We start from the raw sequence: 22,476 nt of genomic DNA, 5'->3' as shown, positions 1-22,476 counted from the left end.
GTGCGTGGTGTATTCATGCAGAGGTGTTCAGAGAGGCGATAGTTATTTTGAAAATACAAAGTTAGTGTTGTAGCTCAGTGATTCACAGACCTAATTTATGCTCTCAGTTTCCCAAATTATTTTTATCACCAAGAACTGGCTTTCACTAGTTTCAGTTTCACTGACAGCACATTTGCACCAGAATTACACCTACTGCACATGGACAAAACTGCACATGGACTGCACAGCTGAGGATACAACCTAGTCTGCAGTATGTCTGCCAATCTTTTAACATTACAAACTGACTGACAATAGCTGTCACTTTTTAATTACTTTGGAATAACTTCTGCTTTGCAAGAACTAAGAGAAAAATTATTAGCATAAATTTCCTCACATGGAAAGCAAGTTGTTGTTTATATTAAGGAAATGTGTGCTTCCAGCATATTATTTTTCAAGTGGCTGCCTTGACAGTGAGACCATTCCAATAATGACCATTCTTCTTCTGTAAGCATAAAAAAGGTGGTTTGTGACATGACTGCTTTTCCCCTCTGTCTCTGTAGCTGCTCTTTGCTGATTTTAAACTTCAAGATGTCTCAGCAGAGAGCACAATGAGAGAGTACAGTGGGATGGATGGCCTTGTAAGACTTAGATGAAATTAGAAGCTTAAGTGGAGTCTCCATCTGACTCGCTTATACACATTTCACATACATGTGATACTAAATTTTGAATTTTGATATATTGTAAATTGGTTGGAAGGAGATGGCTCACCCTTAGATATCAACAAAGGAGGCAATATGATGCTTATTTCTGCTGATCCCTCAATCTTAAAACTAATCACTAGATGTATTACTGTTGACATATATTATCAACCTCCTGTGATAAGGGAGACTGTTGGTTTAGTCACAGTGTTAACATATAATACAGATCCTTCCTCCTAAACACAAAGGACCTAAACAGGAAATACAGGGTGGGGCTGTGAGTTAAAAGCAAGACAGAAACCCCTGAGACTCAAAAAACTGAACAGGTAAATTTAACTTACAGATATGAAACACATGACTAGCAACAGAGCTGAGAGCAAAAGCTAATTTTTTCCCTCTTCCAGACTGACATGATGCTCCTGGACCAGATTTCGGGTGTATGGAATGACAGTACTGCCATAGTTAGATAGGGGGTCACCAGGCTTAGGCTACTGTCAGGTGTAATCCTGTTACCAAGTCTACAGACAAGTACTTTGCACTTCTGTGGATACCAGAGCTACCTCAGGAACCTGGAAGCAGTAAGGAGTAATCTAATCTACTTCATTACCCCACAGATAAATGCCTAGCACTGTATTTTTAATAGTTGGGTGATTCTGTTCTTAGTTACTTTGTGAAAAGCTATTCCACCTGTCACTGGGTTTGCAGTATAGACATACCATGGGAAAGGAGCTGCTCCTGTTAGGTGCAGTCCTGAAAAACCCATTCACGGCATGCAGTGGAAGGGTTGCTAATCTTCCCGTACCAGGAGGTGTACACGACAGCTTTCAGATGACTGACAGCAACGAGATACTCACCATGTACTTCTAGGAAGTAAGAGGAAAGGAAGGTATAGCTTTTGTACAGATATATGCAGGGATAATTTGAATCCTCTGAGTGAAAGAGTCATTTCAACTGATGGAGCAGATCAGATTAGTTTGTGCACTTCCATAAGAGTGATGTGATGAAACTTGATGATAAAGATGCAAGACTTCAGAGAATAGCCAGAAGAGTGAAAATCTGGGCTCTTTTGGATCTTTAGTGACACCTACTGAAAAAACAATGAAATCCACTCAAATATGGATAAAGCTAATATTTTAAGGTATACATATACATAAATATTTAGCTGTGTATATATACACACATCATATGTGGATAATTCTTTCTTAATTTTCAGTAACAACCTTTTCATATTTGTTACTGTTTTAATTGTCTGTATGTGCATGGAAGAAACTACTCCCTTCTGGTTTACACTTTCTTTTTGCAATGTAACAAAACGGCTTTACATCATATTCCTAAAATTCCAAGCATACTTTTCTTTGTCTTGGCAAGGAGCATGTACGTGTGTGCCTGTGTGTTTGTGCACAGGCAAGCTACGTGGCAAAGGTATAATTTATACAGCTAGAGTGTCATATCACAAGAAGTAAGAACGCATATATGGTGAAACACTGTTAATATGAATACTTACATATTTAAATATTTACACCTGAGCCTTCAAATTGAGCCTGGATATGAGCTTGTGCACAGACTGCAAAGGGGGGGGTGTGTCAGACCGCTGTGGTGCAGGGTCTTCCTGCCGGGCCAGAAGGCGAGTAGTGCCGTGCCTCCTGTCCCACACAGGTTCTTTGTAAAAGTTTAGTGTATTTTATTGTAGCGCCTGAGCACTTAGTGCAGTAAGTGAAATGATAACGTCTGTCACGTAACCTTCTCTCATCTCCCTCGCTCGGGCCGGCGAGGCGCGCAGCTGTAACCCTTGCCGTTGTAGGGCGCGCTGGCGATTTTCTGCCTGTGCGGAGCCTGGGGCAGGGTGTCGTGCTGCCGCCAGGAGTGACGGCCTCAGAGAGCCGCGCTGCGCCGCCGCGGCACCAGGCGGCTCCGCCAAGGGCCGGCGAGCAGAGTAACCACGACGGCGGACGCAGAGGCGCTGCCGCCGCTGAGGGGAGGGCGGAGGCCCCGTCCCCGGCCCCGCTCCGGCGGCAGCAGGGGGCGGAGCCCGAGCCCTAGGCCACGCCTCTCCGCCAGCGAGCTCCGCCCCGTCCTGCGAGCGACAGCCCGGCCGCTGCGCAGGCGCGTTGCCCTTTGGCCCGCTGCAAAGCGGTCTGCCGCTGAGGCCTGCTGGCGGGCGGAACCACTCTCCATCAGTTGGGGGGAGAAGTGGGAAAATATGCCTCTAGAAAGTGGAAGAAGTACCCTGCTTGCGTTCATGGAGCCTCTCTTATTAAAATACTGTTTCAGTCTGAGAAAACTCTCGTAGTTTTTGTTACTGGCGTAAAAAAAGACCTGTCCGCACTTGTAGCCTATCGCCTTCCCCCCCGTTGGTCACTGTTTTATCCCAAGATGGAGGCCGCGGCGGGGTGGTGTTGACGCCCGGCCCGCGTGCGAGCGAGAAGGACTGGGGGGGGTGCCGGGAGCGGCCGTAGCGTCTCCTGTCGCCGACGAGCAGCGCGCGCTCCCCGACCTGCCCTCGCGCCATGGTGAGGAGGAGGAGGAGGAGGAGGAGGAGGAGGAGGAGGGGCAGAGGAGGAGGGGCAGAGGATGGGGCGGCCGCGCGCGGCTCGCTGTCGTGTCCGTCCGCTCTCCCTCAGCGCTTGGGTTGAAACCGGGCCGTTTCCGTAGGGCGGTTTGGAGGGGAGAAACGCCACACTGACTGCTTTGCTTGCCGGGCTCCCCAGGAGCTTTCCCCTGCCCGGCCCGGCCCGTGGGATCTGCCCCGGCAGCCCCGGGTCCGCGGCGGGGAGCGGGAGGCGGCGGCGGCCTGGGCCGCCCGGGCGGGCGCGGCTGAGGCGAACCCCCGAGGTGTGTGCCCTGAGGCACCGGGGGTGGGGGGCAGCTGTCCTGCTCGGCTTCCTGCGGCGTCACAGGCACTTCCCTGGTACCATCGGTCACCGGCAGCTTTGTTTGTAGGGGCAACAGGTTGCCTGCTTCCAAAAACTTGAAGTATTTCCTTTTCTGGTTGCGCCAAGCGTAAGGTTTTAAAGTACATATCAAAATATATGGTGGCAGTTGATAGGCGCTGAACTTTGATATGTCATAGTGTGTCATGTATACTTAAAGCCAACAGGTAAAGAAGATAGGTTAGATCCATAGAATAGTTCACAAGTTGCATATATCTGCTATTAACACATTTTGGTAGATAAGTAAAGCAGGAAATTTTAACAAAAGTATTTCCTGACGTCAGATATGCTAACTTGCAGAAAAGACTTTCACCCAGTTAAGAATACTTCAGATTTTTGTTGATCCAGAATGCAGATACATTTTTGATGTTAGAGCTATGTCTGTGTAATGGTACAGTCGATAGTTTTTGTGGTTGATTTGGAATTACTGGTATAGGAACAGGTGTCTAAACAATTTTCAAGAAGCTAGGTGTGTCTAGATGAATTTCCTTATGTCAGTTTCCTGTGTTTCTTGGATGAAGTTTGTTTGGATTTGACCCAGTGTTTAGAAAATAGTTATTTAAAATGTCTTTTCTAGGATTATATCTTAAGGTGTATATGCTATAATCAAATATTTATTGTACTGTTGTATTGCCATTTTGCAGCTGAATACAGCTGCATATGCTATTAGAACATGTGCAGTGGCTGTTGTACGTGTAGTGAGAAGAGTTAAGCCACCACTAGTCCCTTTTTGCTTCGTCTCTAAGTATATAAGACATTGCCTTAAAAGGAATACAGTAGAATGCTCCAAGCAAAAGATTCTTTTTAGGTGCATTTAATATTTCATTTTTTACTAATGATTAACCAAATGTCCTTTTTCAGCCTCACAAGAAAAAGAAACCCTTCATAGACAAGAAGAAAGCGGTAACATTTCACTTGGTGCACAGAAGTCAGAGGGATCCACTTGCTGCTGATGATACTGCACCCCAGAGAGTTCTGCTGCCTACACAGAAAGTAAATACTTGCTTTTAATATTGAGGTTCATTCAGATAAGAAATGCCACAGGAGAGAACAGTGGGTAGAAGAGAGAGAACAGAGAACAGCCTGAGAGAAGGTAGTTTTTGGTCCAGCTTATTAAAACAAAGGGGAAGATGTAGGGAATTTGATGGGTTGAAGGATGACTAACTGGCATTACGGTCATAAACATATTAAACCACAAAAACTGCCTGACCCACCCTGAAAAGTTGTTAGTTATGCTGCTTATGGAAAAAGTTGTTTAAGGTCCAGCTCAGACAGCATCCTAACACTGAACCAGATGGCCCCAACTTTCTAATTGGCTGTGCACTGGGGTAATGAGTGGAGAGAGGACTAAAAGGACTTTAGAATTCAGGCATTCTTAATAGATGTCTTTTCTTTTTACTAATAAGTTTTAAATGGACTTAAGTAACTATATGTATTTCTTTTTACAATTCCAAGGGGCATGAGGAGCAAAGGAGAGAAGAGCAGCGGAAGTATGGAGTCTTCTTTGATGATGACTATGACTATTTGCAGCATCTAAAAGAAGCCTCTGGTCCCTCTGAGCTTGTCCCTTCTGTGCGTGGACAGCAAAGCAGAATTGTTGTCACAAGTGAGGGGCACATAGAAGATGAAATTCAGCGAGTTTCAGTAAGTAGTGGTTTTGCTAATAGTAATCGTATGCCGTTCTTTGGAGTTTAGCATCTGTAGACACATTAACCATATTCAACAAGTGTTATCTTGACTGTGATCTATATATTGTATATATATTTATTTATTTAGGATCCTTTTGACCCACAGTCAGACTTTCCTACAAGTAAAAACAAAAGTTGACCAGCCAAAGTTTATTGATGAACAGTATTTTGCCAGCACAGTGTTAAAACACTTTGTGTACCCAAGACAAGATTTTCTTGACAGAGGTGGATTACAAAGGTATTTGTTTGAACAAGTCATATGTTTTTCTGGGGTTGGCATTTGTTTTTAAGATTCTTAGAACTTTTGAATGCTCTGAGAGTTATGAATATACCAGATTATATTACCAGTACACCATGTTTTTAAAGTGGAATGTAACGGAACCCAGAGGGAATAAAACCAAACTTTTCAATTGCTGGCATAAGTTGTGGAATTTCATGATGCTAGATCATGTTGGAACAGAAAATCAAGAAGTAATTTCAAGCAATGAGGTACGCAATTACCAGTTAGTCACTTTTAATTGAGGAAGTTTGGTTTAACCAAATACTGTAATTTTAGTTGAAACCAATGTTCTTAGTCAGAAATACTTTTCAGGTATAGTTTGGTGATACTACATAAGATTTAAAGTTATTTTAGATGTGCATGTTAGTAAGCTTTTAATAAGCCTTTCAATAAAGGGGTAATTTCAAATGTGTGTTAGTGTTCTCCAAAACAAAAAAATTATAAATTTCATTGTGCCTGCTGTACAACCATTCTGTAGAAAGCTTCAGAGATGCAAAAATTCTGTCTCTGTACCTAGAGAATATTGACATGAGAATTAATGCTGCCAACACTTTACCTGGCTTTCATTGCATAACTTTGAAAATTAGCCACCAATAAAGCAGTGCTTATCTTAATATTTAAGTAGCACTCACAGAGTTTCTTTTGGTCACATGATTATCTGCACGTTTTTGTTAATGTGAGCTCAGATGAGAACCTGAGAACAGGTATATTGTGATGATGAGTTTTTGTTTCTTTTCCTAAGGCTCCATCTATTAAGTTGCCTTCCTCAGTATTTGCCACAGAGTTTGAAGAGGACGTGGGCTTGTTAAATAAAGCTGCTCCTGTTTCAGGTATCATTAAATCTTTTACCTTTCTGTAACGTTGAGTTGCCATCTAGGTACTAGGTGGTGATTGCGGCTTTGATTACAGTGTCATATTAGTTTTGGTTTAGAACAGGCTCAATAACAGACACAAAGAGTGATCTAGGAGACCTGTGTTTCAATTTGAGACCTATTTCTGTGATTCACTAATAATAGCTTTTTAGCTTTGTTTGAAGGGGCAGAATCCATGATATCTTACTATTGTGTAGTAAATACAACCTAATAATGGGGAAAACTGTAGATAATACTATTGATTTGTTACTCCATCTGTTTGAATCCAAGTTTGGAACTGGATTCTCACTCTCAAAATTTATCTTCTTTTCAAATACTGAGTGGTGTTTACTTTCCTTCATTAGTAGTATTTCAGTGTTACAGGCTGTAAGTATGCTTTTGTTACGTATCCATATTTGCACTGAACATTCACTTTACAACTATCTTAATATTTTATAACAGGAAGTAATCGTAGCAGTTCTCTCTCTCCTGACAGAAGGATGCTAAAGACACTGCTGTTAATTGCAGTAGAGAAACACTTTCTGACCTTTTGTAATGTAGGGAATTTTAGGGGGTGGGAGCTAGGGTTGGCAGTTGATCATACAGTACTTTAGCTTGGATATTTTTTCTTCTACAATATTCTAAGTAAAATACATTTATGGAAGCTTAAGACCTCTGGGGAATGTTCTTTTCTGAATAAGGAGAATTCACAAGAGGCTGGTGACTTGCCCTCTACCAAATCTACAAATATTATTGAGGAATTTTGTGGTTCTGAGGTTTAATCTTAGTGCAAATTAACAGTCTAGTTGGATTGCTTTTTATCCAGTAAAGTAGCTTCATAATGTCAGAGAAACATACATATTTTAGTTTGGGTTTTTTTTAACTTTCTAGGACCACGACTAGATTTTGACCCTGACATTGTTGCAGCTCTTGATGATGATTTTGACTTTGACAATCCAGAAAATATCCTGGAAGACGATTTTGTTCTACAAGCAAATGAACCACAGAAAGGGTAGATAGCGCTTCGCAGAACTGTTTGTCACGTGTAAATAGGAATGATGCTATTTGTTATTTCTTGTGTTGTTGTAGGAAACAAGAATGGTTTCAGATTTCAAATTGAATACTTAGGTGTGTTAAAGGAAAAAAGTATTATCTTGCATTATGTGGGTGGTAGCTTACAAAATCAAATTTTCATGTGTTATCTATGAGGTGGGCTTCATCTGTTACTTTGAGCTCATGGCTTACATGTATTTGTTTACAGGTGCAATGTATGGAATAATAGGATTCTTGAACTGTTTAAAACACTGCCATCTACCGCATTTAAAATACGTCAGTAACAATATTGATTAAGGCTAATGAGTGTTTCCAGAACCTTTACAAATGCTTCACGTGATACCCCACTGCATGTTATTTATTTAGGTTTTGGTATCATTCTCATAATTTTATGAACAATGAGAAATTTCGCAAGTTTTAATATTCAAGAATGCAGCTAGTGTTTTTCTTTTTTTATTTTGACATGTATAGCTGAATGTAAACATAACCTCACTCTTAGTGCACAGATGTGTGATCCAACAGTTATCAGAAATGTTTCTAGGTTTCAGACAAAAGTAATATCATGCTGACTTTGGCGATACCATTACATTACTGCTAAACTTGTTTTTCTTTTACTTGCTTGAAAATAATCGCTTTTTATCTTTCCTCTGGAGATTTAAATCTATTATTGCCAAATTGTTTCAGATAACCCAACACTGGTCAGAGCTGTGGAAAGGTCCATATTCTAAAAATGTTTTATACTTCTGTTCAGGAGATCAGATGCTGAAGATGAAGATGAATGGGAAGATGTGGAGGATGATAGTGATGAAAATGATAGTTGCAGTAATGGTAAAGACTATGATTCAGAAGGTCCTTTGTCAGATGATGGGGTTAATGGACAGACAAAAGAATTTCTTTTTATGCAAGAAGAAACCAGGAGTCGTTTCACAGACTATTCTATGACCTCTTCAGTAATGAGAAGGAATGAGCAGTTAACGCTGTTGGATGACAGATTTGAGAAGGTGAGGCAGCTCAAGAATGTAACTGTTAAACATAAGGCTATTAAATGCTTCTTTTTTCTTCTGATGCACCTCATAAGGTGATGTCCTGTATGCCTGGGCAAATTCTTACTGCCTTCAGTTGTCAGGGCGTCAAACAGCTATTCTTTGCACATATTCCACATTTAATATTGTGTGCATTAAGAGGCTTGTGTTAAATAGGTTATAGTGTTAATTGCTCTTAAAAGGCCTAACGCTAATATAGTTAAATAAAATTACTTCTGTCACTGTAATGAGCATTCATAGTTGGTGTTACACTTTTGTCTGAGAGGCTTAGTTCAACACAGCAAATGGTGTACAAGTGCCTGGTAAAGACTCATTTCTTTCACACTTTCTCCCCACTGTGCCAAGTATACATTCATGAAATGGTGTCAGAGCAGTGGAAATATGGTATAACTTTTGTCCTGAGCAGTGACAGGCTTTTTAATGTACAAATTGAAATAATGCATCGGAATAAGAAACATTTTCCAGAAGCTGATTTACATATTATTAAAAAATAACTTTGTGCTGAAAGACAGTAAGGAGGAAATCCTACTGCAGGTGTGTTTGGCAGTTGTTCAACAGATGAGAGGGGAGAGGAAAAAAGGGGCAAATAGAAAGAAATGTATGAATCTTCTTTAAGCTATCAAGAAGTTGCACAACAAATGTGATCTAATTACAGATACTCCTTTATTTTAGTTTTTTGAACAATTTGATGAAGATGAAATTGGAGCCTTGGATAATGTGGAGCTGGAAGGGTATATTAACACAGACAATGCTCGGTTGCAGGAAGTCCTGAACGATTACTACAAAGAAAAAGCAAAGAAGTATGTATTCCCAGAAGTACTGTTTCACATAAGGAGTTATGTAATCCTGTGTTTATACTGAAAGTTTGAGTATGTTGTTTCCATTTCACATACTCAATGATTACGTCCCATAATAAAAGCAGCTACGTATGAGTGTTACCCATTTTTTTTTTTATGTCACCAAATGTCAATCTTAACTTCTGAGATGATAAAATTAAGTGGAGGCATTTTTTTGGTTTATGTGAGATTATGCCTCTTTTGTATAATTGTGCTGAATTTAGTGCAAGTAATATCTGGAGGCATTCTTCCTTTCCCTTTTTAGTGTAACTTACCTTTCTCCTTACACATTTGCTTACATTTTTAACAGACTCTGTAGCCAAGTGTATTCTGTCGTGCTGGCATGCAGCTGATTCCACTGTATACCTAGTTATGTGATAATAAACTTGCAGGTGACTGTTGCATGGGTACCACTGTTTGGAGCACTGCAGAAGTCAGTGCTTATAAAGCAACCCCACGTCAGTGTAAGACTGCATTTCCACAGTATATTCATTTTGTCTTAAAGCAAGTGATATTACTCTAAAGTTAAATGGCTAAATGTTGTCACATTAGTCTTGTGTTTCCTGTTTGAAAGATACAGTAATGTGTCCCTTGTACTGAAAGATGACAGGTCAGTAGCAGAGTACATAATCCCCTCTATATCTGCCTTGCTTACAACTAAAAAGTATATCCCCTTCTCTTCCTGCCTTTCAGTCACAAATATTGTGTGCCACATACTTTTGAAATGCAGAAGTACTTCTTTTGTTGACTGTGTCTCTTGTCCTAATGATTCAGTTTATTTTGGGGATGCTTACTTAAGGAAACTTAATTTTGCTGCAAATTTCAGTGGGAGTAGCTTTCTTTGGTTTGGGATTTTACTGAGGGGAGACTGGATTTACTTACGTACACATTTTCAAGTAAAGATGAACCTTATTTTTTCTCTTCTCTGTACTTCTTCAAAGTTGTGTGAAACTGGATGCTCTTGAACCCTGCGAAGATATAGACTCTCCTGTGAATGAACAAAGTGAAGAAGAAAAGGAAGAAATAGTAGCTGTAGTTATTGAGGAACCAAAAGAGAAGTGGGATTGCGAATCCATTTTGAGTAAGTATTTTGGAGTTTGCTTGTTTGTTCCTAGGATTTCAAAGTAAATGATAGACAATCTCAGAACTTTGTAACAGTGCTTTAAGCAAAATGGTTTATGCTGCTGGAGCACAACAGCAGGAATTTTCAAAGGCTAAGTGGTAGTACAATTCATAATAAATTTACCTAATTTCTACTTGCAAGCCTTTCTTCACTACTTTTTTTTTTCCTTTGTGACCTAGGTACATATTCAAACTTATATAATCACCCAACGCTTATTAAGGAGCCATCAAAGGTAAAATCATTAAACTTATTCTGAGTAACACCCTGGCCTGGGAAAACTTGAGACAGAAGTGATTGTTTTCTCAGTGGATATCTGTTCGTAAAAGAAGGAGGGAGCAGAAGAGAGACTTGGGGGGGGAGGTGTTAGCCTCTGGTATTCTTCACTGAAGAAGGGTTTGGATATTTATTTTTTTTTTCCTATTAGAAGGAAAAATGAGTAAGTTCAAAATTTCTGTAATAGCTGGGCAGAAACTTAGAGAGCAAGGAATTTACTTTCTTTTTATCTGTGATCACCTTTGTGTAACCTGTTTCTCTCAACCACATATTAGGGTTTTTTTCTTGAAAATAGGCTTCTATTTCCCTTCTACAGTTTGAAACAATTTTTTCTAGTTTTTTGGCCTTTCAGATGTTCCCCATCATTAGACCACAGCTTGATGTTCCAGATTTTGAAAGGAAACCTTTTTCTTGAAAGCTTAGAAAGGAATATTAAGTGCCTACTTAAGTTCTTTTATTTAAATGTTACTGAAAAAAAAAGGGAGGCATTTTCTTCTTGTTCTGGGAGGCCAGATTCTGTTCACAGACGTGTTTGATTTCTTACTTTAGGATTAATGTGCATTTTTCTGAGGGGAAAAAAATACTATGAGGAAACTTACATGTTTATTACTGTTAAATCTGAATCTTATGTTTTTACATTGATAAGGCAGTGCAGTGTGCATTTCTTGGAGAGAAAGCTAGGGACCATTAATACATATGCGCTCTCTATTTTAGCCCAAACCAATAAAAATTTCCCAGAAGACTGGAATTCCTCTACATATTTTGCCTCAGAGAGCTCTTACTGCTAAGCAGATAGAACGCATGCAAATGATAAATGGCAGTGACCTGCCAAGAGCATCAACACAGCCCCGTTCCAAAGATGAGAGCAAAGAGGATCGCAAAGCTAGAAAACAGGCAATAAAAGAGGAGCGAAAGGTATGCCTTATTTAAAATAAAACCCTGAAAAAACTTGTAACATTATCTGAATTCTGTCTTGCAAACTTTTTTTAAAGCTGACTTGTTCTTGTGTCTGGAAATTAATGGGAAAAACTTGCTGGTCTAAAAAGACTAATTATTGCTTCTTAAAAAAAAAAATCTACTGGAAAGAAAATTAACATCATAATTTTGTCATCCTAATTTCTGATACAGAAATTTTGGGTCTCTTATTGTGGCCACCATTACATAGATAGCTTCAGAAGGAGCCCTCATTCCCTTATTATTTAGGGAAGCAAAGAAAACAGTTACGATGTTTCAGATCACCCAAAGTGAAAAGTCTCTGAAAGAAATGTGGAAAATCTAATTGGCCACAATGATATACTAGTTGTTTTAGTTAGGAACAGAAATTGTCAGCGTATTAGAAGATTCAGCTAATTAAAAATTATAATCTTGGTGGTACACATATTAATTTGACTACTAATACTTAGTGCCGTAAATAATACTGTTGTGCAGATTGCTGCTCTTTTCATGATCTAGAACTTTTAATTAGAATGGTTTCTTTTTGCATGTTATGCCTGTTTTGTAAATTTGTAATTATTCGTATGCACAGGAACGCAGAATGGAGAAGAAAGCCAACAAGCTAGTCTTTAAATTGGAGAAAACGAGACAAGAAAAAGAGTTGCTCAATCTGAAACAAAACGTTCAAGGACTGAAGCTGTCTTGATGAAACTGAGGAACTTACTGTGGAAACATCCTTACGTTTTCATTGAGAAGAGAACTGCCAATCATAGCTTTGACAGTGATGCTCAAAGAGGGTCATTCAGATATTACTGTAACAAGAACCAGTAACTTGTCATTCTTTCTGAAATGAAGTTATACATAAAACAATGTATTAGTGATGTCTATTCTGTCATGAGTGACATGGCAGCTGTTGCAAAGTTTCATTACATTAGAAATATATTAAAATTGTAAAAAAATATTTTTCTTACAAGCTATCACTGGACAAAGTTTTATATATATATTTGTGGAATGTATTCAGCAAATCAGAATCCTACAGATTTGATCCAGTTAGTCTCCTATTAAATTATTCAATTTACAAAGCAGTATATCCATTTATGTTTTCTCTGTCTTATACTGATGGTTAAATACATATTTTGATATTTTTGTAAGTCAAGGAGTTTTCACCCACTCCGTAGTTCATTTCTAGGTTGGTAATTTATTGTTTGGGTACTATTATGAAAGATGTAGAATAATCTTTTGTAAACAGGTGTCTGAAAAGCTGTTGTGTAGCTAGACATCGCTGTTACCTAACCTGAGTTTTACATTTTTTAGCAAATAGCATCTGTTGCAACAAGTGTTGTGGTTACAGTAGTCAGTGACCCTTACTGTTGCTGCTGAAATCAGCTTTGCTGAAAGTACTCAGCCTAAGTAGTATGGCAAACAAAACAGCAGATACTTAGAAAAATACTGTATGTTGCAGATAGCCATTGTCTTAATTTTCCAGAAATAACTGTTCTTTGGGTCTTGCATTCAGTTTGGTTTCACTGAAATAACAAACTTAAGACCTGCAGTTGTTGCAGAAACTTTCTGAAGATGAGCAGAGGGCCAGTATCTTTAGGCTTGGTGTGATCTTAAATGTCTCTACTGTGCCTGTGAATTACTCTGATTGTGACCAATCCGTACATGTGAAAGAAATTAATAGGATTTGTAGTCAATCCTTCTGAATCCTTCTGCATTCATAAGAAACCCTCGGCTTTTGGTCTTTAGGACTTACAGACTGACCACGCCTTTGGGTGTCAAGTTGACCTTTTTTCTGGTAAGGAACACAGTAACCAAGACATCAGTAGAGTGGCTTGACTACTACTAAATTCAAAGCGTCTTAAATATTCCATAAATAGTTTTGTGAATACTAGATGGAGACAAGCGAACAGAAGGACTGATGAGGCCTTTTAGTGTACAGAAACAATTCAAAGTACTGGTTTTTATTGGAAGAAGGCATAAAGTAACGTGGTTTTGGAGTAGGAAATGGGCATTTAAGTCTACAAGTCTCTTGATCACTGATCAGAAAACAGAAGTGTCGATACAGTATTCAGATCTGGATTAAGCCTTTGTTTTCTAAGATTGTTCAAGAGCCTATGTTAACCAAATCGGTAGAAATTGTCTAAGATTGGAACAAGTTTCAGGGTTTTCATTTAGCTGGTATCTGTACTAGTTTTCGTATGGTTCACAGGCTTAAGCAGGTTCTGCCTGTGTCATAATTGTCACTTATGTAATTGCTGATGCGTGGTAACTTGAATTGTGAGCTTTTGAGTAATGAAGGCTGACCCCCTAGTACTCATGACTCCTGACAACAAGGCAGAAGAGGAAATTTGAGAAACCATTCTATTGAGATGAGTCAGATACCAGGAAAGGAGTTAAATGGAACAAGTGAGTAACAGATGCTGTTCAGTGGTTTGGGCGGAATGTGATTTTGTCATTTACTGAAAAGGAAAATCTTTTACTAAAGACAATGCACATGTTCTTTACTAGTCCTTAACTCATCTGCTGTTGTACGTGTCTGAAGTAACTAATCTGTGGCAAATTGTCCTTTTTCCTGACTTCTCATTGCTGATTCTGTGATCTGTGCTTGTACCTTTTTTAATTCTTTTTAAAAAAAGAAAAAAGCTGTATCAGTCAAAACCTTGAGGGAATGAGAACAGAATAAAAGAGATGGGGGAGGCAAAGGAAGATGCTTGAAAGGAAGAGTATAGTCTGGACTAAGCACAGACACACAGAAGGATGTTGCTTGGGAGCAAAAGTGGAAAGACATTTCAACAGAGGCAATAGAATAAGAGTCAAAAAGGTTATGGAATTGCTTTGTTCCTCTACACTTGTAATTGATGAAACACTGTAGTAACCTTAACTCTGTGCCTTGGAGTATGATAAAATCTGAAGGAAGAGGTAAGGAACAAAAGCAGTTGCACATCTGCTCAGCAAGACTAAGGATTTCTTTTGTTTCAGCAAGAGCAGGTAAGGAACACTTAAACGAGAAGTCTTTCCTGCTAGGTTACAAGTCTCATGAAAAAGGCTCTTTGTTATTCAAGTTTTCCTAAAAGCTGGTTTTGTTTAATACAAGTAATGTCCCTGCTATGAAACGAGAATATGTGACAGCTATTCGAGACAGAAAGGCTATAAAAAAATTACTGATTTAAAAACAAATCCCCACAACTTTGACATCTACAAAGTAAGATTGTCTTAGAATGCTGTTTAGCACGTCATGGAAATGTTCTGTCATAAGAATGAAGATCATGTCACACTTAGGGTGACACCTGCTACTTTCTCGAGTAGCGATGGTTTACCCACTACTGGTCATCGCTAGCTCTTGATGACTTACAAACGAAGTGGAATAAATCTGGGTGCAGACTGTCTGCTCTTGCTTCCCAGCCCCCCTCTCTGAATTTAGGCCATGATGAACCTGAGTACTTCCATCATCTCCTTGCCCAACTGTGATGTCATTGTGAAAAGACATGCCTGAGCTGTCATGTGGAAAACATAAAGCTGTCCTTCATAGTAAAGAGAGCTTGTGCTTCACAGCAACAAGATAAATAAGGTAGTTCTGCCAGAGGGAGCCCTGGCACATGACTGTAGATGCCCCTTTCTGCCAATGTAATACTGTATCAGCAAGGGTTCAGTCCAAACACTGACTCTGCTGTAGTCAAACCATCCTGTACTGCATAACCAAGACTTGCATGGTTTGAATTTTACACAGCTGCCCGAAGTCAAGATATGGTTCCTTGTTCAATCTGTGGAAGACATTTTGCACAAGATGTTCTGGTAAAACAAAACTCTTCTTTTGTGTTTAAAAGACCAAATGATCTAATAACTGCTTTCATTAGTGAACTTGATTAGATAATTAATGAACATGCACAGAAATATTGTGACTTAGTGCAAGACTGCAGATTATCTTAATTTACCTGCTTGTCCAAAACCAGGTGTTTACCATATATTGCATTTAAAATAATGTATTTCCTCTTGGTGAGACATAAATTACTAACCTGAAGCTTCCTTTTGTGTTCCAGGTTTCTAGGCAGAATTTATTTCAGGCTTCCTGGGAAAAATAGACTAATAAACCATCTGATAAGTAGTCCGTTTGACAGCATAATGCGGGCACCAGGCTCTGTTCCAAAGCCTGCTGAAGTGAATGAAAAGATTCCCCTTTACTTCACTGATCCCTGGATTGCAAACTGAATGGGTGGCTGCACTGTTTGCCCTGGCACAACCCAACTACGGGGTGTTTCTGCAAGGGGGAGATCTGCACGCATCCCTTTCCTCCTCAGTTTGATTCTGTGGCTCTGTAGTAGATCAGATCAGCTCTGCAATAGAACTGAAAACTGATTTAGCAAGAAAAAAAATAGACAAGAAAAATACACTGTAAGATGGAGCTACTATGAGTGCTAAGATGAAGGTGGAACTACCCTGTGTTAGTAGTTCTGTGTCTGGTATCTCGGATCAGATGCATGAAGAATGTGATGGTTTAATCTAGCAAAATCATTTGAAAAGACAGCTATCTACGTTCTGAGGGAGGCAGAAGGTTTCTTGTCACTATGACTAGCATGAGATACAAGTCCTGTAATGCCTCTCTGTCCCAATGATGCAGAATTGGTATGCTCCTTGGTGAGCAAGACACAGGTATCTGTTGCGATCTTGGTCCAGCAGAGAAATCCTCCTCTCAAGTTTGCTGTCAAAAATGTCTAGAAACAGAAGGTAAGGACCTGAAGCACATAAGTAGAAATGTTCAAAGGGAGACAAGAATTTAGAAATGTGTGTTGTAGTAGAATGGGGTGCTTTTTGGCCCAGCTGAGCAGTAACCAAAATGCCTTGCTCAGGCAGCTGCTTAACTCCTATGGGAAGACAGTGGATGGCATAGAGAAATTAATGAGAAGATCAAGAAGAATAACTGAGAACTGGAAATGGGGAGTAAGCAAAGGAAGATAGGAATGGAGTGTTTCATTTACCAGCTGCAGATGGGCTCAAATAGGTGTGATCCACAGTTACAAGAGAGAGGACCTAGTTTGTTCCTCACTTTCATGGTGTTCCTCACAAAGGTGATTGACCATCCTGTTGCGGAAAGTTGAGGTTGATGCTAAAATCTGAGACACTTCTGAATGCTAAAACCTCCTTTGTTGTGAGGTGTGGCTCTTCAACAAATTTGGCACTGGATATCTACCTAAAATTTCCCTGTGCTGTCAGCTGCAGGTGTTATCCCTAGTTTTCCTTCTGAGGTGTCAGGTTATGTGTGCTGGTAAGCAGCTGTTCCCTTTCAGCCTGGGACTATTGCTGTTTCAGTGGTGTTGATGGGATGGACAGTGCTGCTGCTTGTCAGGGGAGCCCCTGGTCTGGAATACTTATCAACTCAAAGAACTAATAATGTAAATATCAGCCCGTTGAACAGGATCAGTCTGTTCTCCCTCTTAACCAAGGAAGAAAGAAAAACAAGTGAAGGGGGGAGTAGTCCAATGGGACTATTCCTGTTCACAGACTCAGTCTGTTCTTTTCTGCAAGTCATTATTTGCACTGGCCTCCAGCATATCCCTGAGCAGAACAAACTAGAAATGGTTTCTATTTCTTATTTGTGTTGAACTGCAGCTGTACTTGGACAGCATTTTTAAAGTTTTGTGGAACTCCTGCAGGAGTTAAATTGAACCTGAAATAAATACTGCTTTAGCTCCCTGCTTCTGGGAGTAGTAATTTTAAAGCCTGAGTAAGGAAGCATCACTAACAAAGCATGACTTCAACCCATAAACAACTCTTTGTCTTTGCATCCCAGCTGAGACATGATCCAATATGCAGAAAAGTCTTCAACAAGAAGTGCAAGTTCTCTTTGAAACAGAGACTGCAGGGAAGAGGAATCACCGCTGTGAAGAGGCAGCACCTGCAAAAGGTGTAGTTAAAATTGAAGCATGTGTGTTACCTCCATATGAAGTCTTTCATTCAGTAATGGTATTGCTTCCTCTGAGGACAAAGCCTGGATGTTGTGGATGAGTCTCACATATGTGTTTGACTCAGTGCCAAATTCTTTCCTCCCCCTCCCTGTGCTGCTAGTGTTTGAGAATATTTCTCCATTCAGAATCCAAACCAGTAGGTGCTGTGACTACTCTGGGCGCATAAGCATCTCTGCTCTTCTAGGAAGTGTTCATGTATGTATTTTAAAGACTACACAAGTCTCTGACAGTTTCCTCTTCAATTAAATCTGAAAGAGACTGTGATCCAAGGTGGTTGGTGCATGAATGCCCCAGGTTGAACCTAAGAGCTGTCAGTAGCTCCAAATCTTCCACAGATAAAGCTACAGAGATTCACTGCTATTGAACTCAAGGGTTTAAAAATGTATTTGAATTGAACTTATTTACAGGAGGGAAAGAGACTTAATCTCTTACTGGAACAAGTTTTTTTTCATGTGTTGCTGAAGAGGAGGGGAATACACATGGACATGAATGTATATAATTTTACCCAGAGATGCCAAATCACTGCTGATTTGGTATCCATGCAGACTGCCATTGTAAAATGTCCTTTAAAATCAGTTATGGAAGGAAACAGAAGTGCACAAAGGTTTAAAGCAAGAAGAAGAATCTGACAAGTGGAGGAGAATGGAAGGTGTTGGTCATAGTGTTTTTTCTATTTAGCAAAGGGCAAAATCATCTTTCCTATGCCTTTCAAAAAATCAAATTTCTCTTGTTTGTAATATTTTTCCTTTTTCTCAGAAAGGGAGAACTCTAAGATTTCCCCCTGTCCCCTGCAAGGGGGAAATATAGTTTTGGTCTTCCTTTATTTCCATTACAGAAACAGCCAGGGAAGAAATCTAACTGGAGCCAGCACCATGAGGATTTTATTAATACTATTCGATCAGCCAAGTAGGTCAAAAAGCTCTGAAGGAGGGCTGCCCTCTTCCACCTCCTCCCCCATCAAGCATCAATCCAGGTTTGTGGTCTACTTTATCTTACCAGTGTTCTTGTACTAATCTTTGGTAAAGCAATGACCTCTTATTATCCACAGCTGGACTTCAGTTTTGCACCCTCCAGCACAACACAACGTGAACATTAATTCCCTCCATACTCTCTAGTTTTAGCTGTATTTCTTCACTAAATTAAGTAGGAGTGCAATGCAGAGGTGGTGGGGAGGAAGAGAAGGCTAACTGTATCTTTTAAGTTTAAAGGCAGCAAGGTTGGGGTCTGATGTTAGACAATGCTTTGGAAGAAGAGTCAGGATGCTTGTGTTCTAGTGTAACAGAGGGTGAAATACATCCCCTCACCATTCAAAACAACTGTAGTGCACACAGACTTCCACACTCCCATGTGGTGGCTTTTCCGCTGTCCCCTTCCCCACCCAACTGCGCAGACAGGGAAGTCATTTAGAAAAAGACAGGTCTGGTTTACTACTAATACCAGGTGTGGCCTCTGCACAGAGCTTGCTGTGTTAGAAGTTACGGATCCAAAAAGATGCACATACAGCCAATATTTCTCACGATATGTGATTTATGAAATGTGGGAGCAATCTTGGAAAGGGTCTCAGTGGAGTCCCGCCTGCATTAGGAAGGCAGAGGGCGGGAGGGGGAAGTGGGGGACTCTCTGGGCTCACTTCCAGAGCAGGAATTAGTGACTGATAGCAGAACCAGCTGCCATGATTTCAGCCTTTCTCCTCTTCTAGATGACAGCAATGCAGCATAAGCAGCAGACCACATCTTCCTTCCTTGACTGAGGTGAAGCTCCTCTCTGCATTTCCACTGCTGAATTCTTTAATGACTCTGCTATTTCTTGTCTGACTCCACTGACTCTAGGAGCAGACCCTTCCCTTTCCTCCTCCCTCTTGGAGGAAACAGAGTTGTGCAACAGCAGAGGTAGTTGTGGAGAAAGGAATTAGAGAACTGCCTTTTAGGAAAGACAGATTGCTGAGAGTCCTAATCAGGATGTATATTCTATACTACAGGACTGGAGAGAAAGCACATGGATTGTGGGGAGGGGAGAGACATTCCTCCTCCAAATAGAGCCCAAAGCTCCCCGTTCTCCCCTGAAGTGCCAGGTCCCACTGCTAGCCCCACAAATCCAGGCATCTGCCCTGTCTCGTCCTCCGCTCCCCTGCATTCAGAACCATTTTGCCCACACTGCTGGTCTGGAACTGGGTTTTGGTGGCTGCTTGGGCCACCTTTTCTGGGCTGTTACTGAGAGAAATGATTTGTAAATATACTGTATCTGTAATATTAGGATAAGGACACTTGGGCTGCTTTTGTAAAAGGCACTGGGCAGGGAGGAAGGGTCTGAGGATGGCAAGGGCAGTGTGAGGGCTGAGCATGACTGCATTGACCACGAACACTGACCAGTCATTGAAACGAGTAGAACTGCACCAGTGGTAAATGTCGCTGAATAACTTTTAGCAGAAGCGGGATTGTAACTCCATCAAAAATGACTCCAGGAAGCACTGCTGTGTGGTCTTCACAATGCTTCTTCACACCCAGAAACCTGGCTCTTGGATGTGCCTCATCTGGCAGGGCACAGCTTCTTCAGCAGTGTTTTGCCAAATAGGGATCTTAATGACCAAAAGTATTCTTAGAATCATAGGTTTTGACTACTCTCGGAATTTTAAATAATGCTTTTTATGCAGATTTGTTGATTGTGAGGTTGGGGGTAGGAATAGGACAAAGATAATAAAATCTGCTTTTATTAATCCCCTGGATTTATTTCTGAAAGAAATTACTGTTGCTGGGTTAATAGTATTTTAGGATCCCAAATGCTTTTCCAGAGGAGGTTTTTGTAGTTCTCCTAAGTTTGTACTTTGGGAGCTGATGGGAACTCACCATGATCACCTGCTGATAGAGCCAGGTTTTGAACCATATCTTGAGTATTCCAGTAAAGCAGAGCAATTCTTCTCCTGTAGTGTATAAACTGTGACACAAGTTGTTCCTTTCTTATGGTCAGACTATGTTCAGTGTCCACACTGCTCACGAAGATTTAATGAGGCTGCAGCACAGAGGCACATGAAGTTTTGTGAAGAACAAGCTGCCTGCTGTGTCTTTGCTGTGAAGAGCACCAGACAGGCTTTGGTAAGTGCACGCAGTCACACTTATGTTGTCCTGGGGCCAGATTTGCCAAACTGTAGTTTATGGTGAGTAAAGAGCTATATTAATATAAAACTTAAGATTCTGAGGAAGTTGGTAAACTCTTAAGACAAGATACATGCTGAATATCAGCTAGGAGTTCCCCAGAACTGGAACCCTTTCTCTGATATAAAAAGTGACAGAATACGGTAGTACGAAAAAGTTGGACGACAATTTCTTCAGACTCTTCTGTGACTGGATTCCAGGGTAACAGCTGTAGGGAAGCAGAAACATGGCAGCTTTTGCAATACATAGAGAAAGCTCTTCCTGTTCATTAGGGGTCCCTGCTGCTGGCAGGTTTGCTGTTCCCTGCAAATGTATTGCTGATTTATTCCCTGGTCGCTAGACAAAAAGGCTAAGCTCCTTTGGGGAATCAGAAAAGTAGAGCTAATTGGCAGTGTCTTGAAGTGAGCTCCTATTTTATTATAGAAAAAAAAATTAAACAATTCCTTTAGGAGAGTGCTGGTTTTCTTTTTTTTTTTAAAGATATTTGAAAATCTTATTACTCTTATACTTGTTTTGGGCAGGAAGAATGACTTCCAAGTGGGAGGGGATGTACCTTTTTCCTGTTCCTTCCTAGCACTGCTTCAACAGCAATTTGGAGAGTTTTCACCAGCCTCTGTAAGCTCCCTGCTAGAATTGAGTGTGAATTGTGCATCTTCTTTTATTAGAGTAAGGAACAACACACACACACACACACACACCCCCCCAACCTTAAAAACTGCTGTGTTATCACTTCAGAAGAGAGTACAAGAAGGTGCCAACACAGATGAACCTAGGCCAGGTAAAGAGTTCATTTAGTCATATTTATATGTTTCATATAACAAACTCTGATGTATTTGAGGTGGGGGGTCAGCATTTTTAAAGCAGATCCTAGGCTTTGGAATCCAGTTTTTTAAAGTATTTTTTTTTTACAAGTCCAGGCCTTGAGATGAAATCCTAAACTCATTTCCATACAACACTTGTGAGAAATGAAAGGGTCAAAAATTTTCAAGTGGAAGTTGTTGATATTGAATGGCTTTCCAAGTCATTATCCTGATCTGTTGTGCCGAGTGTATACACAGACGTTTTCATATGGGTCCTCAGGAGGGATGACTTTTACCCTTTTCAGAGGTCCTCAAACAGAAGTATCTATACAGACCTAAAATATGGAGTCTGGGTGTGAGGTTCCTTTGGTCCCATAAAGGACTCCATTACCTTTAACCTTTGATTTTAAGATTTATTCTATCTTCTTTATCTTTTCTTAAGTCCATTTAGATGAAGAATCAAGCTTTGTACCTTGTTTGTTCCATATGACTTTCCCCTTGTTGATTCAGCCTTGAAATTAACACCACAACATCCCAAAAACAGTTCTCTCTAAGCAAGATGCCATATAATGTTTGCTAGTACCCATTGCTACCACTAATCGTGACCCATACTCAGTCTGTGTTTGGAAGATGTTTTATAAAGTTATTTTAATGGTTATTTGTAGTATAACCTGTGAATGATAATGCATACTGCTCTTTGTATCAATATCTTTGATACATTTCTGAGTTTTATGTTGAATTTATGTAGGTTATAATTTTTTATGGCCAATAATTTTTTAAATAACGATCTGCAGAGACCTCTCCAAGAACACTGCAGAAAACCAGAAAATCTTTGGGTGTGTCTACTGGAAAAAAATTTTTAGGAGAGTTTGGGTAA

At 40.1% G+C, this 22,476-nt stretch overlaps 2 protein-coding genes across 2 annotated transcripts; both read left to right on the top strand.

Annotated features, from left to right (window-relative positions):
• Positions 1-3,052: 3,052 nt before the first annotated feature.
• LTV1 (LTV1 ribosome biogenesis factor) lies at positions 3,053-12,772 on the top strand. Its single transcript, XM_074818885.1, has 11 exons — positions 3,053-3,187; positions 4,469-4,600; positions 5,063-5,251; positions 6,318-6,405; positions 7,318-7,438; positions 8,231-8,480; positions 9,195-9,322; positions 10,300-10,439; positions 10,661-10,713; positions 11,469-11,669; positions 12,280-12,772. The coding sequence occupies exons 1-11, from the start codon at positions 3,185-3,187 to the stop codon at positions 12,391-12,393; spliced, it is 1,419 nt and encodes a 472-aa protein (XP_074674986.1). The 5' UTR covers positions 3,053-3,184; the 3' UTR covers positions 12,394-12,772.
• Positions 12,773-12,877: 105 nt separating this feature from the next.
• On the top strand, positions 12,878-22,476 carry ZC2HC1B (zinc finger C2HC-type containing 1B). Its single transcript, XM_074820541.1, is given in 8 exon segments — positions 12,878-14,096; positions 15,418-15,482; positions 17,476-17,589; positions 18,486-18,561; positions 18,564-18,623; positions 20,615-20,801; positions 21,321-21,577; positions 22,394-22,476. Coding segments are annotated over 8 exon segments (879 nt in total). The 5' UTR covers positions 12,878-14,059.

This window comes from Strix aluco, chromosome 3 (assembly GCF_031877795.1).
Source record: "Strix aluco isolate bStrAlu1 chromosome 3, bStrAlu1.hap1, whole genome shotgun sequence".
In the NCBI taxonomy this organism is placed as follows: Eukaryota; Metazoa; Chordata; class Aves; order Strigiformes; family Strigidae; genus Strix; species Strix aluco.
The sequence above is the reverse complement of the archived record's forward strand: the minus strand, read 5'-3'. Positions and strand labels throughout refer to the sequence as shown.